Consider the following 18477-nt stretch of genomic DNA (forward strand, 5'->3'; position numbering starts at 1 on the left):
CAGCAAAAGATTCGCGGAAATTTATTTGCATCCCCGGGAGACAATTTGCTTGATGCAATTGCGGCTTTTTCTCAGGCCTGCATGGGAAGCCAAAGCCGCTGCCGTGATTTCCTTGCGGCATCCAAAGGGGGTTAAGGGAACATCCAATGGAGTATGGCGGAGTGATGCAGAGTTCCTCCGACGGCGACTTTTGTTTATTTGTCAGTGTCTGATGACGCCTACATCGCCTCAGATACGCGCTACGAGATACAGATACTTGGCGCAACAGATGCAGTAACAATTTATGAGTGCGACAGCGTCCGCATTAAATGTATCTACATGCAACATTTGCACTGTACAAACAAACAAACAATTAAAATTAATCTACGAGCATGAAACAAAGTGCCTGGGCATTATGCATTGCACAGATAGATCTCTTTCAGGCTTGTGTGTGTGCGTTGCACTGAGGGAAATTATCTGTAAGGATAAGCTATGAAAAAAGCGAGTTAAGGGATTAGTTTTTTGATTTTATATTAATTAAGGGTAACAAGATTTTGTATAAAATTGCAAGAATGTAACACGTTAACATGTTTAAATATTAAAAAATGAGTTCAAATCATTTTAAAATGAGTCCAAACGTATTAATAAAATATTTTAAACTCAATGCAATTCACCTTTTCAAAGCGTGTATAATTGTGTAGCATACTTTTCAGCTCCAAATGAACCGATTTCGTTGACACTCTGAAATATTAAATTATATTTCTTTATATCTATTATATTTATTATATTTATTTATATTTATAATCCCAAAAGAGCTTATTCCTCTCATTCTACCTTCCACCTTTCCAATGATGCTTCATTTTTTCCAGTGTCTTTGGTAAGATGTTTGTGTTGTCTTCTGTTGGGTGCCAAGCTTGTAAACATCCGCAAATTTAGAACAATTCCAAGGGGCCTCTATTTCCAGAGAGCAATGGGATTGAATAGGCGTGGATATTAATCAAATATTTATATTTACCCACACCAAGACTAGCACACACTCGCACTGGAACACAAGCACACACACGGGAATGCACACAGCAAGATTTCTGATGGCGACCGCGGTGCATTCGTAGAATTTCCAAGAATTCCATTCTTTTGAAAACAAATTAATCAAACAACAAGGGCGACAACAAAGTTAAAAGCCAGCAGAATGGAAGCATAGAGAAAGAAGATGCTGACAGCATGAAAATGTTTGAATTTGTGTTAGAATCCCGCGAGAAAATTGAAATGTTCCAAGAGGCGCGCAGACTCAGAATGCAACGGCTGCTTTAAGAGAGAGAGCTTCCATTTCCACTGGCGTCTAAGAGAGCGCTGGCTGCAGTTGGCAACGCGGCCAAGCCCAGTGGGGGAGTGACGGGAGCAGGGGGAGGAGCAGGATGAGGAGGGCTGGCTGCAGATTGCACCAACTGCAAGGGAATGCTGGAAAGTGGAATTGACCTAGGCGCTGTCTCGCTCTTGCACCTCGTGTTTTGCATGCTAAATGGAAAATTAAGTTTCCTTCACGGTACGATTCCGACACATTTCTGGATTTCCAATTGGGCACCACTCCTGCGACTGTGCTCTATGAGTCATCTGCTCTCCTTCGCCGCCTTTGGTTATTCGGTTATTATGTTGGCTCTCTCTGCTTCTATCCACATCTTTCCATTCCCCATGCCGGATTCCCATGCGCAAGCAAAATACAGTGGAACTGCTGGAACAGCAAAACTTAAAGATTCCAAATCTTCACGATATATTTTTATATATAAGAGCTATTGTTATATTTGTTTTTTAGCCCGAATACACCGGAAATAAAAACATCTTTGTTCTGGGTTACTAGAAATATCACATACAAATTTAGATTGAAAATAAAATATGATTTATTTTTATATGCAACACATTTTTAAACTATTTAAAATAGATTATTATTAGGTATTTTTTACAAAGTCTTCAATTTCTCTCTCACTACCCAATTTGGCGGAAAGTATGCTATATTTTTGCAAATTGCAAATCCTGCAAGCTTAGTAAAGAAGAAATTTTACAGATGAAATATATTTAAATAAGTTTAGGGAACACTTTCTTTAATTAAAAGCGAATTTCAAGCCTTACACCTATTATTTTAAACCTAAACTATATTCTCCTTCCACTTTTAACACTTTATAATGCTCCTGTTCGTCGAAATCCCGTTCCACTGTGCCTGGATATCCTCCGTCGGCGTTGGCAATCGCCGTTCTTATTTCCCACCGACAGTCCTCGACGAACAACAGAATTGAAAACGACACAGCCCACGCAAAGCCCGCAAAAAGAAACAAACCAGAAAAAAACAACTCACGAAAAACCTTAGCGACAAAAACAAAGTTCAGTGTCTCGGCAGCCGTTTATCCTCAAAGTTGGCCCATAAGCGAAGGCGAAAACAGGAAAGCGAAAAGGATTTCAGGCAGGGGATTTGCATACAGACTTCTCAATCATAAATAAGCGACAAAAATGAGGCATCTCTGGCTGCTGCTCCTTATCGCCGGCGGATCTGTCCAGTTTCCAGGTAAAAAATCGACTGCATCTCACATCTTTTGCCGCTCAGAGAGTTCCATAAAAAAACGTTTCAAGCTACAAATTAATTTACATTCAATTCGTAATCTTTATATGCTGTGGATTTTTGTTACGGGAACATATGCGGGCTCTCTAAAAAAAAGGGCACCTCTTGATGAGGGGCTCAAGATGCGCCACAATGAAATACTTGTAAATATCTTGTTTGTTTGCTGCCTCCTATATTACACACTCATGGCAGCTAATTTGCATAATCTGGAGATTATAATCCTGGGCGAAAACCTAGTGTAGTGCACTTGTGTTCGTGTCCTACGAACATATACGAGTTGTTGCAGGCGCTCAGGCAATCGATGGTTGGATTACATTGCACTTGCCCCTCCTCCCCGCTCTCCTTGGCTTTTCCGCTTTTCCGCTGACCCAATAATGGCAGCTTATGTTAAACCATTAAAGTATCAAATATATCGGATTGCCTCATCACTTTATTAATCCACAACTTTGGCACATTTGCAAAAAGTAGCTTGTACAAATAAATTATTAACATTGAATCATTGTGGCAATTCTGAATGAATTAATAAGAATCCTCAATTATCATCGTCATCAAATTAACTGATTCATGAATATCGTAAAAAAAGCTTGAAATTCCAAATTAAATTTGCATATCTAAGAGTTATTCCAAAAGTTAGTCATCTAATGCCATTTTTTACGACTCTTTGGAATAAGAAATATCCCCCAAGGAAGTAGGTTTAATTAAATAGATTGCAGTAAATTTTATTACAAATATTATTCACAAATAAATATTGCAAAAATTAACTAGGCAGGATTGTTAACCGAAGAGGGAGCTGAAGAAAGAAATATACATAAAAGAAAAGGTTAGAAAAATATAATATATATCATAAAAATTTAAATTTCGCACTTAAAACATATTTAATAAATCAAGTACCCGCATTGATTCATCACTGAAATCAATCAATGGTTAAGTATTCACCAGAGGTTGCATTTTCGCCATTCCCTTCCCATCATTGGAACCGGCTCCAAACTCCATAAAGCACTTGTCTGCCACCCAAAACTATCAAAGAAAAAGTGCTTCAAAGGGTCGCCAGTTTTATGGCGAAGTTTTCCTTAAACGCTGCCCGGGGTGTTATTAGCGGGAGGAGGAGGGGGTGGTGGAGATGGAAATGGGCAGAGCGCGTGGGCTGGAAGATGGGAGGGAAGTGGTGTCTGGAAGAACGTGTGTCATTCATGGAATTGACGACAATTTGGTAACCACTTGTAAGCAGGGCTTGTCTTCCCTAAACCATGAGTATGCACTGACAGAAAATACTGGGAAAGCTCATTATCATTAGTTTAATCTTTTATCTGGAAAATAATAATGGTTTATTTAGGTTTTCAGGTATTTAAGTAGCTGATCGGTGCAGTATAATAAAGGTTATTTAATAAGAATAAAGACATAGATGCAAAGATTAAAATTAAAGGGAAAAGTAATGAATTTATAAATAGTTTTACTCTTTGAATTCTATTTAAATAGAATTTAAATACTGCAACAATAATACTGATACTTTAAAACATTAAAAAGGTATTAAATTGAAAGGTCGAATATTCTTATTAATTTTTCTGAGTGGACTGGCATTGTTCATTGCTTACAAATAGAGAAATTAGAGGAACAGTAAATGAAAAAAAGGATGGAAGGGGCAGTGAATGGGGTTGGGATGATCACATTGTTAAAAATATCAACTTGATTAAAGTGGCTCTTGAATAATTAAGCAACTGGGAGCGGGCCTGGGGAGCTGTTGTAGCTGGAACCGTCCAAATGGAGGAGACTATGGCGAGGTAATTGCCGCATCATGCGTGCGTTCCAGGGTTATTTCAGCGGCTTATCGATATTAATTATAATACTGAGAGGACAATGGAAGCGTGGGATTTCATGATGATGTTGATGGTGACAGTAATGGGGTTGGGCATATGAGTTGACAAATGACCCTTAAATGGTTGGGCTTTAACTTTCTATAAACATATACACATTGAACTTGAATCTAAAATAGAGAACAATACCTTAGGATGGAATTTATACCAGTCTTTGCAAGCTTTTAAATCACCATTTAAATATAAAAATAGGATTTTTGATTTTCTTAAATATGTGTCTATATAGGTTTTATGATATATCAACACTATTAACAATAAAGCTTTTATTTTACGTACAAAAATAAATAAATACAAAATAGAAGCTACAGGAAATAGTATTTTTAATAAATAAACCAAATAAACCCCTCTAAAGCCCTCTATATTGGTTTTATGATATATCAACACTATTAACAATAAAGCTTTTATTTTACGTACAAAAATAAATAAATACAAAATAGGAGCTGCAGGAAGTAATATTTTTAATAAATAAACCAAATAAAGGCTAATTAAAATCCTATCATAAGCTGCCACTTTTTCCAGGATCTAACCTTTATTAATAAGCAATAATATTTAATCATTTAAATGATTTACTTTATTTTTTAACTTCAAATATTTATCCCTCATTAGTGCAATCTTAAGTTCTGTGGCATACTTTCGGGCTGGACACCCTACAGAGCCACCGTTAATAAACTGAACTTGATCTATAAGAGTTTTATGAGTCAAGAAGATTAAATCATCCCTCCACTTTCCGCCTGACCCGAATTTCGCTTTCTGGGCAAACACAAGACATCGACGGCGACGACGAGTAACTACGCCAAGGCTAAGAAAGGTGTCCCGACATGTCTGCCAATGTCTCCTCATTTTTCCTAACGAGAGTGCAAACAAAACTAATAACTTTGGCCCAAGCACAAATATATATACACACACACACCCACAGCAAGAAGTACGACACCCATAAACATACGAATTATATATGGCAAATTGGCAATTTTCGCAGCCATTAAGCAATGCGCTAAACGTGCAAATGACGCAACCGAATGTACAACATCCTTGGGCCAAATACAAAACCAAATTCAAATCCAGATACATACATACCTAGATATAAACCCCCCATCCAACCCCTGCCTGCATATGCTGAATAGTATTCCCGAAAAGAATGCCATTCCGTGACCTGACCTCCAACCGGAGTTGTACCCATCATATCACTCCAGAATGGGCGTTGACACGCTCCCTGGGAAAATGAAATAGGGGCTTGGCCTGGCCCCTGTTATTCCATATTCTCTCGTTAATGGTTTTATGCTGCCTTCTCCTTTTGGGGGGCCTTTGGGGCTTAGGCTTCGAAACTATCGCCAGACACGGAAATCTGGGAAGGCGATGGCACCTTCTGGAGTGCTTTTCAATGCATAATACATTGTGTATTCGTGTGGGTTTTTGTGTATCCGTTGGCTAATTACAATTTATTCCAGGTGTGCTGACCTTGCCGGAGGCACTCCCAGCCAAATCTTCATCAAACACTGGAGGCGGGAGCGGAGGAGGAGTCACTGCCCAAGCAGCTGGTGAGGCTAGCCCGGATTACAGTGAATACGAAGATGATGATACGCAGCGAGCACCGGGAAATCTAGCCAAATCCACGGCCGGTCCCAAAATACCAGATCCTTACTTTGAACAGAAGGAGGTGACCATCTATGTGACTGCCAATGCCACAAGTGTGAAGTTGGAATGTCCTGTAAAGAATTACGATGGTAAGTTCTAAACATAAAAATCTTATCTTATAAAAACTTAACTTTACTCTTTTTACCTTTTTCGAAAGCCGCCCACCATGTCATACTCTGGTACAAGGACGATGTTGTCGTCACCACCGGAAAGACCATAGTGAATAATATATATGGCCTGGACAACCAGTTCACCCTGACCGTGCCCCTGAACGGCTCCAATGGCACGGATCAGCAATTTTCGTGCAGTGCCAATGCCTCGTCGGATATACGGCACAAGGTGACCATCCGTTTTGGTCCAGAGCCAAGCACCCCGGCTCCATCTACAGTGCCGGCAGCGACGGTGTCACCCTCATCCGCCAACGATTTGGCTCCCATAGGCAGGGACATTGGCCTCTGGCTACTGGCCCTGATCTTGGCTCCGCTCCAACTGTCAGTATCCTCCACCCTTTTCTGAAGCGGGCCAAGTTCAAGAGGCCTCTAAAAACCAGCACCACCGGCATTACGTTTGGGGATGCGCACTGCAACAGATGAGCTTGACGAGGGATGCAACCATGGAAAGGAGATGATGATGGCTTTTGGCGTATTAAGTTAGGTGTTGCTTTGTTAATGTAATATATATATATTATATATTTAGGAAACCCGCGATCTTTGCAGGGGAAGCAAACTTCCTAGAGCTATAGAGATTATTTGAATTCTACTTCCAAACCCTGCTTCCTCTACTTCCAAACTCGATAGCCATGTTTATAGACTCCGTTTGAAGAGTAACTTGTACTTTGAATTTAGTAACGCTATACGAATTAGCCTAGTGTGATTGCTTTAGTCGTGCGCTTAATGAATCGACACAGATTAGTAATTAATTGATTTTAACTTAGCGGAACAAAATGCGATAACAAGTGGCTTAAAGAATCATTGTGAGGGATACACTTACCATATATACATATAATATATATGAACGGATTTGAGCAGTGTATGTAATTTTGTCGGATGTAAAACTGAAACAGAAATAAACTAGAGCTGCTATAGACCCAGCTGAGAAACCATTCAATGAAATCCACCCCTATATGCAGGCGTCGGGGCAGAGGCCAGGATTCCATGGCGCATGGGGAAAAACACACGCGCGAGAGGGACAACAGAGCGCTGTGTCCTTTTGTATCCTGCAGCTGCAGCGTCGCAGGCGGAGGTGGAGGCGGAGAAGGAGGAATTCCGCAATATGTGCAGGGCCTGCCAGCCATATGGTGGCTCCTAAGGGTGGTGGAATGGTGGTGGCGGTGGCACAAGCCCCGTGCGAGAACTTCCCTCAGTCGTCGGCTAAACAGCGATCAGGACACACACATCTAGTCAGCGGAAGAAATCAGTGCCAGCATAGCCAAGGTGAGCTGGAATTAATATATATTTCTGATCAGGAATATTATAATAATATGTTTAATATTACTTTCTCTCCTTCCTTAGATGATACCGCAAAGTGAGGGTCCCGCTTTAATCGAAGATTCATACGCTGGGGAACCCCAGTTCTCCTCAGCAGACTCGTCCTGTGGCCAGAGCAGCTGTGGCAAAGCCCAGACAGCCTTGGAGGTCTACCAAAGAATACTTCAGCGCCTTGAACAGCAAGAAGACACCACAAAATCCCGTCAAAATGATTTGAAGAGACAAATTTGGATTGCTAGCTTCACGGGAGGAACCATACAATATCATTGTTAAAGATCTCAATACGCTTATTAATAATAAGTTTAACTAATTAAATATACATTGCAATTATTACACTTTTATTGTCTTTTCAATTAACACAACTTAAAAGAAACAAATATAAGCATCATAATTCCTTGCCAAGTAAGCTATGGATTTCTGTTCTCGTTGTCAACTAAGGTTCAACCTGGCAGAATATCATTTGAAATTCAGCTTCTCTCAAAAACAGTTCACATTCAAAAATCTCTCGTAAATATTTTACAATATTTTCTAGAAAACTTTTTGTAACAAACAAATTTTAAAGTGCGAAATTTTGTTTCTAAAAATATGGAGAATGTGGTAAGTGTCACCACAAAAGAATGCTTTCGGTTCGAAATAAAAAGAGAAGCTAAAGAGAAACCTGATCATTTAAAATTTATAAAATAAAACAGTTTGCTTACCTTTTCGCATTTGATCAGTGCTTTTCCTTAGCTTTTTTCGAAAACAAAAGTTGTAAGCGCTTCCATTAATAGATTTTTAACACCGATAAACAGATTATAAACCAGGATATGGCCTGCCGAAAGCCAAAAAAGAAGCCAGCTTGCGGCAGAGTGAAATGCAGCAAGCCAGGACCGATTACAAACAATGGGTATTTGAATTTCATACGTTCATTCCGCAGAAAGAACTGTGGCCTTATGCCGAGAGAGCTGGTCTCGAAGGCAGCCAAGGCCTGGAATTGCCTTCCGGAAAAAACTAAAGATAAATACCGCCGCCAGGTAAGTTCTCGCTTTCCCAAGAAAGATTTGTTTTTTTTCAACTAATATTTTTTCCCATTTCTGCACAGGCTTGCCAAGTTTCCAATAAACCTAAACGCAAGGCACGCTCAGGTTGCCGCAAGCCGAAAGCTAAGAAATGTCGAAAATAATGTTAGAGCACAATGGTAAATATTTGATTTTCAAGATATAGTTACAGTGACTACTCGCTAAATATTTTTTTTTTTTTGAATGAAAGTAAACTTTTCCTTTACAGGCTCTACAAGATGCTGACAAAAGCCCTGGAATCAAATCAAGCCGCTCTTTTACAAGCATCGACTTCCTGGGATACTGTTTGGATTTCATAAAAATTGTCACGTTTATCTAGTGTATTTTGATAAAGCACTTTAGTTTTGGGAATTCATGTCTTTATTTATGGAGGGTAGGTGGTAGATTAAGTTGGATCAATCAGCAGGCTATTTGATCTAGCCACATCCATGCTAGAAAAAGTACAACGTTAGATCGCGATATGCTTCCCAATCGCTACAAATGCAACTAAAGATCCACTATAATCCATAGGAAAAAACAGAATAGAAGTATTTTTTTTTTCACATTTATTAACAAATCATTGTTAGTAATATTAAACAAAAAAAAACATTACTTACCCACCTGTTAGTTCTAGTAAATAAAAATTGAGTAAAAAAAAATATATATATATAATTTAAAATAGCCGTAGCTTTAATAATTTATTGTATTTTCTTTATTTCTTGTTTATAAATTCATAATGGTTTATTAACATAGTTTTAAAACGCATTAATGTTTTTCATATCCAAAAATGGACTCTTGATCTGGGAGTTATTCAGTTTGAATTGAACAATTTGATAATTCCATACCGGTATTTATTTATTCACAAAGATATCTTGCTTCTACTGCTAGTGACATGAGTAAATTAAGTATGGGCTGGATGGGTTTATTCAATTGAACCGATTATAATTGGTTCTGCTTCGACAGTGATTATTTAATTCTTTTATTTCATCAAGAATCGTGGATAATTGAGAACTCATATAATCAATCAATCAGTATTTGTAGAATATATTGGACTTATGATCTGATGGCGTTGACGCCAACAGTTTAGATTTGTTTATGAAAATTATAAATTAAGGATTAATGTTATCTTCTTTCGATTTTATGGCGTGTGAACGCATTCTTACATTATTCATTCATAGAATTATTTTAAAATTAACGCTTCTTTTTAACGTTTCTTCTTGACTGGCCAAGAGTCTTTTATCGATTTATTATGTGTGTTCATATTGTTCTCAGCAGGGCTTCTTTTATAATCATAAACATCGTCCTTAGTTATCATTTATAGCTGTGTGCGGTGAAATCAACCGGAGCCGCGGTCGGTGCAGCACGGTATTATTGTTTATATTTTTTGAGAATGGAATACGGATTGGGCTTATAGGACTTGATGGGCGGTTCGCGCATACGTTTCATGTCAGTCGGATATGGTCGTTTATATGCCGCTGCGTTTGTTGATATTATTGATGGACGTGCTATAAAATTTGTTCATTATTATTTTTAGTTAGTTATAAGCGTGTTTTAAAAAAGTTTATCGATCATTAGAATAAAGATATTTTTATTTATATTAAAATTAATCGTTCTAGTATATTATATTATTTGCATTGAGAAGCATTTCTCGTTCATTCATTGGTTTTGTGTTGCTACAATCTATCCCAAAGAAACCCACTTAACGTGCACCCCCTTAAATTAATGGAGTGAATGCAATGGAAGTGGAAAGTGGAGATCTTATTCAATAGATCCCCAAGTTCTAAGGTTGAAACATATATAAAAGGAGTATAAAATCATAATGGGGGTGACTTACGTTTGCTGTACTCATAGCCAGTGGGTGCGCGCTTGGCGGCCATACGGTGCTCGTATTCGTAGGCCACCTCCTCCGCCTCGTCAACTCTATAAACAACAACGATTTCAGTGAATATGTAAAGGAAAGTTGGCTATAAGGGTTAAGACTCTTTTCAGACGCGTCAACTCTTTGGTCATTTTATCCCGGTGGGTGCCAGTAAATTATACAAAATTATACTTTACAAGTAACTTACTCAGGCGGATTTTCCGCAGCTCTCTTAATCAAATTGATGAACTTGGGGGCTCCGTTGCTACTGCCACCAAACTTTTTATCAAATACGGATCTGTAAATATAAATTATATACATTAGAATAGTTATGTCTATATTACCTCTTTACTTAATCCGCTGTATACCATAAAATAGATAATTTTATTTTTAAATTCAATAATGATGGTTATTAAGGACTAGTAACTCAAATATCAAAGTTTATCGAATGATAAACCATAATAAAATCAACTAACAAGTGTTATAAGCAACAAAACTTTATGATTCCAGAAAATCAAGGCTGGAAAATGGTTTTACAGAGGGCTAGCGCGACTCGTTCTTACCTATAAGCCTCTAGGTTGGGTCCATGAATGTTCTTGGCCGACTCAGGATCCATTTCCATCAACTCGCGCAGCTGCTCGTGCGACACCTCATCGTTCTTGTCTGGAATTAGATACTTACGGATCTCGGCAAGAGCATAGGCAATGCGAGCATAGCACTCGGCCGGGGTGGCCACAGTGCTGACCTCCAGGAAGAGGTCCTTCTGCAAATGGGCATACCGCGGGTCGCCACAGTTGCGCAACTGTTCCTCCTTGGCTCGATCACGGATCGAGGTGCGCCCCTTGATGGCGATTTTGCACTGGGTCTCATCCTGCAGGCGACGCAGGGAGTTTCCCTTAGGTCCCAGAATCTTGCCAGTGAAGTTGAACTGCCGCAACATATCGAAACTAATGTAAATTTAAGGGTACCTCGGATACGCCGTATGAAATTACCTTCGGATACTGCTTGACAGGCACAAAGACCTTCTGGGTTATCTTCATGGGCTTCTGCTTGTAGACGTCGGCATAGAATTCTTTGCCCGGAATGCGGCCAGTGCAGTAAACACGGTCCACAGCTGCAGCAAAACGAAGAATATCATTTTACTCACATTCTTATTAGATTCCTCGCATGAAAATTTACCTTCATCGATTAGCAACGCGCATAACGGGAATTCGGCGGACAGACGCTGGCGCTCCTCGTCCAGATCCGCCAAGAACTTCTGGGCCACCTCGTTAAGACGCGGCTGATGCTCATGAACAATTGGTTTTTCTGTAAACTCGGGAGTTTCTTCCATTTTAATAGCGTATTTTTTCTTTAATCTCACGAAAGACTGAAAATTGTATGTATAGTAGTGACCAAGTTGACAGTAGGGCTACCGTACACATTCACTTCTAGGGATGGAAAACTACACGCCAACTATAGTTGGATTTATTTTCATTTCGAAACAATTTCAAAAAGTTCTTTAAGTTCTTACTACAAAGAAAAATATTTTAAGTAAATCTCACAAAATTTGGAAAATATAAAAGTGCACAAATTAACAGTTTCCAAACGTATTTAACTCCAGGGCTGTAAAAATACACGCATACGATATTTGATTATAAATATTTGGACACACTTTAACTTATTATAATATAGGTTTTAATATAGGAAAATATATTTTGGTTTTAGCAAAAATTGCCTTTTATCTCAAATGTTTTTTTTTTCGAAAAAACTATCGGTATACCGAAAGTAAAAGCTAAATAATCAAGTAATCATATTATGTTATACATTAAAAAATTATTTTCTGTTATTTTTATGTTTATTCTGAAATTTAACATAGTCCTTACTAACAAAAAAGGTTAAATTTAATTAAATAAAAAATCGTACGATTATTAGAAACAATTCCTACTTGCCTTATATATTGCATTTTGCATTGCGCGGAAACTATCGGTAAGATAAACTTGATTTCAAATAATCATAGAATTATTACTATATGTCATATACACATACTATATTTTACAATTTATTGAACATATTTTAATATAATTCAAATCTTGACTTTAAAAAATGTAAATCTCTACTTGGTTAATTTTTGATAAAAATATGTCAGCTTGTCATCAGTAAAAAAATCCTATTTCTTTATTTTGTTTTGTGCAAATAAAAAAATGGCTAAGCTAAATTCTCATTGCCCATAGTTTATACGCAAAAACTATCACAAATATAAATATATATGATATCAAGTGCCTATCGACAAACTGCCATCACTAAAACGTTAGTACCGATATTTTTCCCGGTTTTCGGTTGCACATCACAATGGAAAATATAATGGAGCCAATATTTACAGTTAAGTTGGCAAATGTATTCTGTTTCAGGGATGGAAAACCACACACATACGATATTTAGTTATTAAAATTTGGATACAATTTTAATTATTCCTTAATTTTTTTTAGAGGAACAAAAAAATGTCTGTTGGTTTAAGCAAAAATTTCCATGCATCTCATATTTTAATTTATATATATATATTTTATATATCGGTATACCAAACGTAAAAGCCAAATAATTAAGTAAATATAAAATGTTATACATTACACTAATATTTTCTGTTTTTCTTTTTTTGTATATAATGCAATTTAACATAGTTTTTACCAAGTTTCAATAAATAAAAAAGCCTACGATTATTTGGAATCATTCCTACTTGTCTTATATGTTGCTTTCTGCATTGCGCAGAAACTATCGGTTAGCCAAACTTGATTTAAAAAATCATTAAATTAATACCTTATACCATATACCCATAGTTTATTTTACCATTAGTTAAATATATATACAATTAATTCACATCTTTAGTTTAGAAAAGTTAAATGTTTACGTGGCTAAGTTAGTTTACGTTGTTTGGTTAATAAAAATTCCCATTGCTTTATTATTTTTTTTTTATTAAAAAAAAAAATCACTAAGCTAATTCTCATTGCTCATATTTTAGAAGCATAAATTATTAAAAATAATAATAGTTAAGAAACCAAGAGCCTATCGGCAAACTAAATGAAGATACCATCACTGAATGACTAGTACCGATATTTTTCGCGGTTGCACATCACAACGGAAATTTTAATGGTGCCCAAATTAACAGTAAAGTAGCCGAACGTATTCCAGGGATGGAAAACTATGCGATATTTCGATATATATATCGCTAATCTAAATTCTCATTGCTCATATTTTACATGCAAAAAAAATACTTTTTTTTTAATATATATAAGACCAAAAGCCTATCGGCAAACTAAATGGAGCTGTCATCACTGAAACATTAGTACCGATATTTTTCGCGGTTTCTGTTGCACATCTCTAAAGCGAGGAATTTGTTATTATAATTTTTCGCAATAAAGAATGGCAAGTGAAGATCTCTTCGAGCATGAATTCTCCGAAGAACAAGAATTGGAGCTCGAGCAGGTCATGGAGACCGAGGCAGTGGATCAAGGGGAAACCAATGAGCCAACAGAAATATTAGAGGAGTCGGAGGAGAATTCCCCAAAGGAAACTGCCACCGAAAATGCTGCAGACAAGCCGGGTGAGTTAAAATTGCCATCAAATATTGTACATATAAATCTTAATTGTTGATCTCGGGCAGCTACCAATGGAGAGAAACCAAGTCCTGATCATGAGGCCAAGATGACACAACTGCCCTTGGCTCGCATACGAAACATAATGAAGTTGGATCCGGATATGCAAGTTGCCACCAATGAGGCTGTGTTTGCAGTTACCAAAGCTGTGGAACTTTTCGTTGCCTCATTAGCAAGAGAATCCTATACGTACACCGTCCAGTCCAAGAAGAAAACTATTCAAAAGCGGGACGTGGATATGGCCATATCGGCTGTGGACAGCCTGATGTTCCTAGATGGAGCCATGAACTTTTGAACCATCTGTTTACCCTTAAAATAAGCTATATCTATGTTTAAATCCCCCCAGGTAAAACACGATTATTTCATAATTGTTTTTATTTGGGGATACTTTAGCTGGAAACATATTCTTTTGTATTCAGCCTAATGTTTAAAAATTAAAAATAATATTTAAGTTGACTCTCACAAAAACCAACAAATTAAAAGGAAATTATATTCGTAAGCGATAACGTTGAACGTTTCACAATACTCTTATCGTGGGAATTGTAACGAAGCCGGAAATTTGTTTAATTTGTAGTTGAACTGCTGCTGATACGTGTTTGCAATACTTACTTTGTCGTCGATGGGCATATATCTGTGATTTCTTTATGTTTTATTGTTGGTTTTATATCCATAATCTTATGAAACAATATTTCCAAAGCTTAGACTAACATTACGCATTGATTAATTAATTGTTTTGGGGATTTTCGTTTGTGTTTTTTGTTCTCTTTTGTATTCGTTTTAGCTAGCATTAATTTGTTTTTGAAGGTTTTGTTTGTTTTTCTTTCTTTTTTTATACAATGATTTCGAGGATATAGTTTGTTGTATTGATTATTATTTCATTTAAACACAATTTAAATATTTGGATAACAATTGCAATAGAAAATTAGGTTTGCATTTGATTTTTGTTTTATTTTTTAGATAGTATATTTAATAGGTGTGCATAGGTTGGATTTGTTGACTTTAAACATTTTTCGATAATTTGTTTTGAATATAGTTTAATTCTTTATGCTTAACTTTGATTAGTTATGGTTGTTGTTGTAGTTGTTGTTGTTGTTGGGGTTGGAGTTGGGGGTTTCTTGGGATATTGGTAAATCGATGGGTTAACGTATTTTCGGATATGGAGCCGAGCGATAACGCACGCTTTCACGAGATCGGGATCCAGTTTCGTAGTGAGCAGATGAATGTGATCCCGAGCCCGAGGTGGTTGGTCGATATGACGATGATGAACGACCGTTGCTTGGTTTTGCTATTTTAAAAAGAATTTTATTTGTTGTTTAGACTTTAAAATTGTTTTTGTCTCTGGTGCTTTTTTATTGTTTTGTAATTATTATTATTATTATTATATATTTTATTTTTTGTTTTCTGTTGCTTAGCATATGTAATATATACATTGTGAAAAAAGAAAAGAAATTGTTTAACCGGTTTTGAATGCACTACACCCTACGAAAAGTTTTGCTCTATTTGTTTTCACGTTTCAAATGTTAAAAAAAAAGATTTCACAAACTTTTCATTAATTTGTGTTGTCTAAAAATTGATTTATCACAGTTTAGATTTTAATTGTACGAATATTGATTGGGGTTTCTTTCTTGGATGAAGTTTAATGAATTGGTTTTGGCAAAGGTGTGAGTTTAAATTAATTTGCTTTTGTCGATTTAGTTTTTGCTCTTGCTTCTTGCTTGTGCGCTTGTTAGTAGTCGTCCAATTAATGAAGATGTTTTAAGATCTGTGGCTGTTCGGTTTAGTTTTAGTTGATCTCGCCTCTGTTCAGGCATAGTGCATTTAAAATCTCGTGAAAGTGGGATGGGTTTGCCGTCCGTTTATCATAATTTTGGTACGCGGTTCCATGGCGGTTTCTATTTTTAGGCATTTTCAATTTCGTCGCTTAGTTGGATATAGAAATATTTTATTTTTTGGATTTGCGTTTAATTTTTTTTCTTGTTTCGCGCGAGTTGAGTTTAAACGATTTATTTGCTATTTTTCTTTTCTTTGTTTGTTATTTCTTTTTACATTCCTGCTGAGGGGAAGAGATTAATTTATGTAAAACACCGGATATCTTACCTGAATAGGCCGCTGCATAGGAAGAGGAGGACGAGTGGGGATGATACTCACGCCGGTAGTCGCGCTCATAGGAGCTGCTGTCGTACTGGGCGTGGTGGCTCGAGTGCTTCGATGATTGTGGCGGCGGTGTGGCATAGCGATCGTATTCCCCATGATGATCGTACAGCTCGTGGTCCCGGGATCTACTGGAATGTCATAAGATATTTTAAAGTGAAAATGTTCTCTCTAAAACTGAACCTTTGTTTGCCCTGGCAGAGAAATTGTTAAAGAACTAAGACAATATATGTGCAGGGATTTGGAAGCTTTACGATTAAAAATGGAAGTATTTTATGAAGTATGCAAGGGCTTTAAATGAAATCTTTATATCAACTTAATGTCTTCTGCAAGGGCATCTTAAAGGATATAACTTATCCAACCTGTGCGTCTTAACGATGCCATAGTTGGGATCGTCCATCACATATCGTGCCTTCTCCAGAATAGAATATACTTTGGGCTTGGAGGAAGCAGGAGGTGGAGTGCTGTGACGAGACGAAATCCTCAATAAAAAAATAAAAAGTCTGACAAAAAATAGACGATCATACCGTGAACTGTAGGCGCCGTGTTCGCCGTAGGACTTGGAATAGTGGTGAGACTTCTTGTACATGCGCTCCTTGCCGTCCATCTCGCGCAATTGTTCCAACCGAATATCGTCATTCGCATCGGGTATCATGAACTTGCGGATCTCGCCCAGCGCATAGCTGATCCTGTGATAGGCCTCTGCGGGCGGAGCTACCGTGGATATCTCCACATGTAGGTCGCGACTGAGATGCGCGTACTTCGGATTGCCGGAGCTGCGCAGCTCCTCCTCCTTGCCGTGGTCGCGCATTGAGTTGCGACCCATCACCACCATTTTGCACATCGTCTCTTCCTGCAGCTGGCGCAGTGTATTGCCCTTGGGGCCCAAAATCTTGCCCACGAAATTGAACTTGGGGTACTCTTTGATGGGAAACAGCACCTTCTGTGCCACGCGAATGGGTTTTTCGCTGTACACGTTGGCATAGATCTCGGGCTTGGGTATGCGACCGCTAACCAAGATCTTCTCCACCTCTGCGAGCGAGTATAATCGATTAGATCCGGGATGTCTTACGTGTCCTAAAACTCACCGTCATCGAGCAGGCGCTTGGTGATTATATGTTTCTTCTCGAGAGTCTTCTTCTCCAGAAGGCACTCTTGCAGGTACGCGTTCGTCTTCTCGTTCAGTTGGGGCGTGTCACGGAGGGCGGCGTGGCTGGTGTTGTGACCGCCGCCGTCCGCATCGGGTGTCTCCGGAGCACCGGTCGCCGCTGGCTCCTCGTCCCGTCGTTTCCGCTTGTAGTCTGCGGCGTCCTCATTGTAGTCTCTGTCGTAGTCGCGCGGCATCCCTGTGTTGCGTATTGTGTCCGGATAGAAGTATAAATTTGCAGAAACGTCCCACTGCTAGAAAAAAAATTTTCTTTGCGAAGTAGCTGCTGAAAAATATGTATGTGGTAGCGAGTTAGAGGTGGAAGCATCGGTGCGAACAACGATACTTTTTACCATCGATATGTCCCACCTCTGACAATGGGATGGAACTGCGATATTTTAAAAACAAGGATTTATTTAAATTATTATTTGTTTTATTTTTTATTATTGGATTTTAAAAAATATGCAGAAATTTAAACAATAAACTTAATTTTTTTTTTACAAAACAAATAGTATTTTAACGGATATCCGGAACAGTCAAAAAAAGCATTAACTTAAATTCCGAAAAATTAATCATAATTCACTATCTTAAAAATCAGTTAGTATTTATATGGCGAAATATATATATGTTTTCAATTAATTTGCTTTGTTGGCATCATATATTTAAAAAAAAAAAATGAGGAAAATATCAAATTTATGAAGTTTTATTAATAATTAAAAAGAAATTGATGTATTACAGTTTCTCTATTCTAGGAAAACGCAAAACTTTGGTTTTAAATTTTAAATTTAGTAAAAAGCGCAATCTTTCGATATATTGACTTGTAATGATGGTAATGTATAAGATTTTTGACTCATGTTATTCGGCAAGTTTTAGGTAAAGATATAAAATAAAATTTAAATCTAATCGAAACATAAATTTGTGTCGTGCGAGATTGAGGGTTATTTATATATTAAAATTACAAAATTAAACTTATACATTTTTAGAATTTCTATTTTGAAATTTAGATGGTAGTAACCTTTGAGTATGATATACAGCAGTGTGCACCGGTAATATTGAATTTGAGATTGTCTTTGAATTC

General features: G+C 37.4%; 6 protein-coding genes and 1 long non-coding RNA gene across 13 annotated transcripts; 4 read left to right on the forward strand and 3 right to left on the reverse strand.

Annotated features, from left to right (window-relative positions):
• Positions 1 to 493: 493 nt before the first annotated feature.
• LOC147644391 (uncharacterized) lies at positions 494 to 1657 on the reverse strand. The gene is made up of 2 exons (XR_015270677.1): positions 995 to 1657; positions 494 to 933 (listed from the first exon to the last, which is right to left on the reverse strand). It is a non-coding gene; the product is annotated as an uncharacterized LOC147644391 (long non-coding RNA).
• A 536-nt stretch (positions 1658 to 2193) lies between these two features.
• Positions 2194 to 7197, forward strand: LOC110176972 (uncharacterized). The gene is made up of 3 exons (XM_020943482.2): positions 2194 to 2533; positions 5904 to 6179; positions 6248 to 7197. Exons 1-3 carry the CDS (start codon positions 2479 to 2481, stop codon positions 6604 to 6606), a joined length of 690 nt encoding a protein of 229 aa, XP_020799141.1. The 5' UTR covers positions 2194 to 2478; the 3' UTR covers positions 6607 to 7197.
• A 146-nt stretch (positions 7198 to 7343) lies between these two features.
• Positions 7344 to 7954, forward strand: VepD (Ventrally-expressed protein D). The gene is made up of 2 exons (XM_020943493.2): positions 7344 to 7523; positions 7602 to 7954. Exon 2 carries the CDS (start codon positions 7602 to 7604, stop codon positions 7848 to 7850), a length of 249 nt encoding a protein of 82 aa, XP_020799152.1. The 5' UTR covers positions 7344 to 7523; the 3' UTR covers positions 7851 to 7954.
• A 12-nt stretch (positions 7955 to 7966) lies between these two features.
• Positions 7967 to 8986, forward strand: LOC110178520 (protamine-like). Of its 2 annotated transcripts, none has more exons than XM_020945679.2 (4): positions 7967 to 8174; positions 8369 to 8590; positions 8659 to 8754; positions 8844 to 8986. In XM_020945679.2, the coding sequence occupies exons 1-3, from the start codon at positions 8163 to 8165 to the stop codon at positions 8737 to 8739; spliced, it is 315 nt and encodes a 104-aa protein (XP_020801338.1). In that variant the 5' UTR covers positions 7967 to 8162; the 3' UTR covers positions 8740 to 8754; positions 8844 to 8986. The 2 variants fall into 2 exon arrangements, with proteins under 2 accessions (XP_020801338.1, XP_020801346.1); XM_020945687.2 differs by having other exon boundaries at positions 8009 to 8174; positions 8826 to 8986.
• Positions 8987 to 9281: 295 nt separating this feature from the next.
• qkr58E-3 (quaking related 58E-3) lies at positions 9282 to 12067 on the reverse strand. 2 transcript variants are annotated; one of them, XM_020942221.2, is made up of 6 exons: positions 11652 to 12067; positions 11465 to 11586; positions 11036 to 11400; positions 10681 to 10770; positions 10449 to 10534; positions 9282 to 10119 (listed from the first exon to the last, which is right to left on the reverse strand). In XM_020942221.2, exons 1-6 carry the CDS (start codon positions 11803 to 11805, stop codon positions 9983 to 9985), a joined length of 954 nt encoding a protein of 317 aa, XP_020797880.1. In that variant the 5' UTR covers positions 11806 to 12067; the 3' UTR covers positions 9282 to 9982. The 2 variants fall into 2 exon arrangements, with proteins under 2 accessions (XP_020797880.1, XP_020797888.1); XM_020942229.2 differs by having other exon boundaries at positions 9282 to 10394; positions 11652 to 11920.
• A 1530-nt stretch (positions 12068 to 13597) lies between these two features.
• Positions 13598 to 14600, forward strand: PolE4 (DNA polymerase epsilon subunit 4). Its single transcript, XM_020947452.2, has 2 exons — positions 13598 to 14049; positions 14110 to 14600. Exons 1-2 carry the CDS (start codon positions 13869 to 13871, stop codon positions 14394 to 14396), a joined length of 468 nt encoding a protein of 155 aa, XP_020803111.1. The 5' UTR covers positions 13598 to 13868; the 3' UTR covers positions 14397 to 14600.
• On the reverse strand, positions 14462 to 17772 carry qkr58E-1 (quaking related 58E-1). 5 transcript variants are annotated; one of them, XM_020957267.2, is made up of 5 exons: positions 17341 to 17772; positions 16780 to 17284; positions 16615 to 16716; positions 16199 to 16383; positions 14462 to 15386 (listed from the first exon to the last, which is right to left on the reverse strand). In XM_020957267.2, exons 1-5 carry the CDS (start codon positions 17594 to 17596, stop codon positions 15241 to 15243), a joined length of 1194 nt encoding a protein of 397 aa, XP_020812926.1. In that variant the 5' UTR covers positions 17597 to 17772; the 3' UTR covers positions 14462 to 15240. The 5 variants fall into 5 exon arrangements, with proteins under 5 accessions (XP_020812926.1, XP_020813001.1, XP_086684644.1 ...); XM_020957342.2 differs by having other exon boundaries at positions 16199 to 16380; positions 17341 to 17753; XM_086828518.1 differs by having other exon boundaries at positions 14462 to 16154; positions 16250 to 16383; positions 17341 to 17738.
• Between the last annotated feature and the right edge of the window lie 705 nt (positions 17773 to 18477).

Source organism: Drosophila serrata, unplaced genomic scaffold (assembly GCF_035046125.1).
Source record: "Drosophila serrata isolate PLE 108 unplaced genomic scaffold, ASM3504612v1 contig_184, whole genome shotgun sequence".
Classification (NCBI taxonomy): Eukaryota; Metazoa; Arthropoda; class Insecta; order Diptera; family Drosophilidae; genus Drosophila; species Drosophila serrata.

Bases quoted from the DNA above. Each gene is read 5' to 3' on its own strand.
- LOC110176972 (XM_020943482.2), top strand. From the start codon at position 2,479: ATGAGGCATCTCTGGCTGCTGCTCCTTATCGCCGGCGGATCTGTCCAG. The intron at 2,534-5,903 runs GTAAAAAATCGA...AATTTATTCCAG, and splicing joins CGGATCTGTCCAGTTTCCAG to GTGTGCTGACCTTGCCGGAG. The intron at 6,180-6,247 runs GTAAGTTCTAAA...CTTTTTCGAAAG, and splicing joins TCCTGTAAAGAATTACGATG to CCGCCCACCATGTCATACTC.
- VepD (XM_020943493.2), top strand. From the start codon at position 7,602: ATGATACCGCAAAGTGAGGGTCCCGCTTTAATCGAAGATTCATACGCT.
- LOC110178520 (XM_020945679.2), top strand. The intron at 8,591-8,658 runs GTAAGTTCTCGC...ATTTCTGCACAG, and splicing joins AAGATAAATACCGCCGCCAG to GCTTGCCAAGTTTCCAATAA.
- qkr58E-3 (XM_020942221.2), bottom strand. From the start codon at position 11,805: ATGGAAGAAACTCCCGAGTTTACAGAAAAACCAATTGTTCATGAGCAT. The intron at 10,771-11,035 runs GTAAGAACGAGT...TTATATTTACAG, and splicing joins CCCAACCTAGAGGCTTATAG to ATCCGTATTTGATAAAAAGT. The intron at 10,120-10,448 runs GTAAGTCACCCC...CAAATTTTATAG, and splicing joins TGGCTATGAGTACAGCAAAC to CACGTCCATCAATAATATCA.
- PolE4 (XM_020947452.2), top strand. From the start codon at position 13,869: ATGGCAAGTGAAGATCTCTTCGAGCATGAATTCTCCGAAGAACAAGAA. The intron at 14,050-14,109 runs GTGAGTTAAAAT...GATCTCGGGCAG, and splicing joins AAATGCTGCAGACAAGCCGG to CTACCAATGGAGAGAAACCA.
- qkr58E-1 (XM_020957267.2), bottom strand. From the start codon at position 17,596: ATGCCGCGCGACTACGACAGAGACTACAATGAGGACGCCGCAGACTAC. The intron at 16,717-16,779 runs GTATGATCGTCT...GTCTCGTCACAG, and splicing joins CACGGCGCCTACAGTTCACG to CACTCCACCTCCTGCTTCCT. The intron at 15,387-16,198 runs GTAAGATATCCG...TTTTTAAAATAG, and splicing joins CTATGCAGCGGCCTATTCAG to CAAAACCAAGCAACGGTCGT.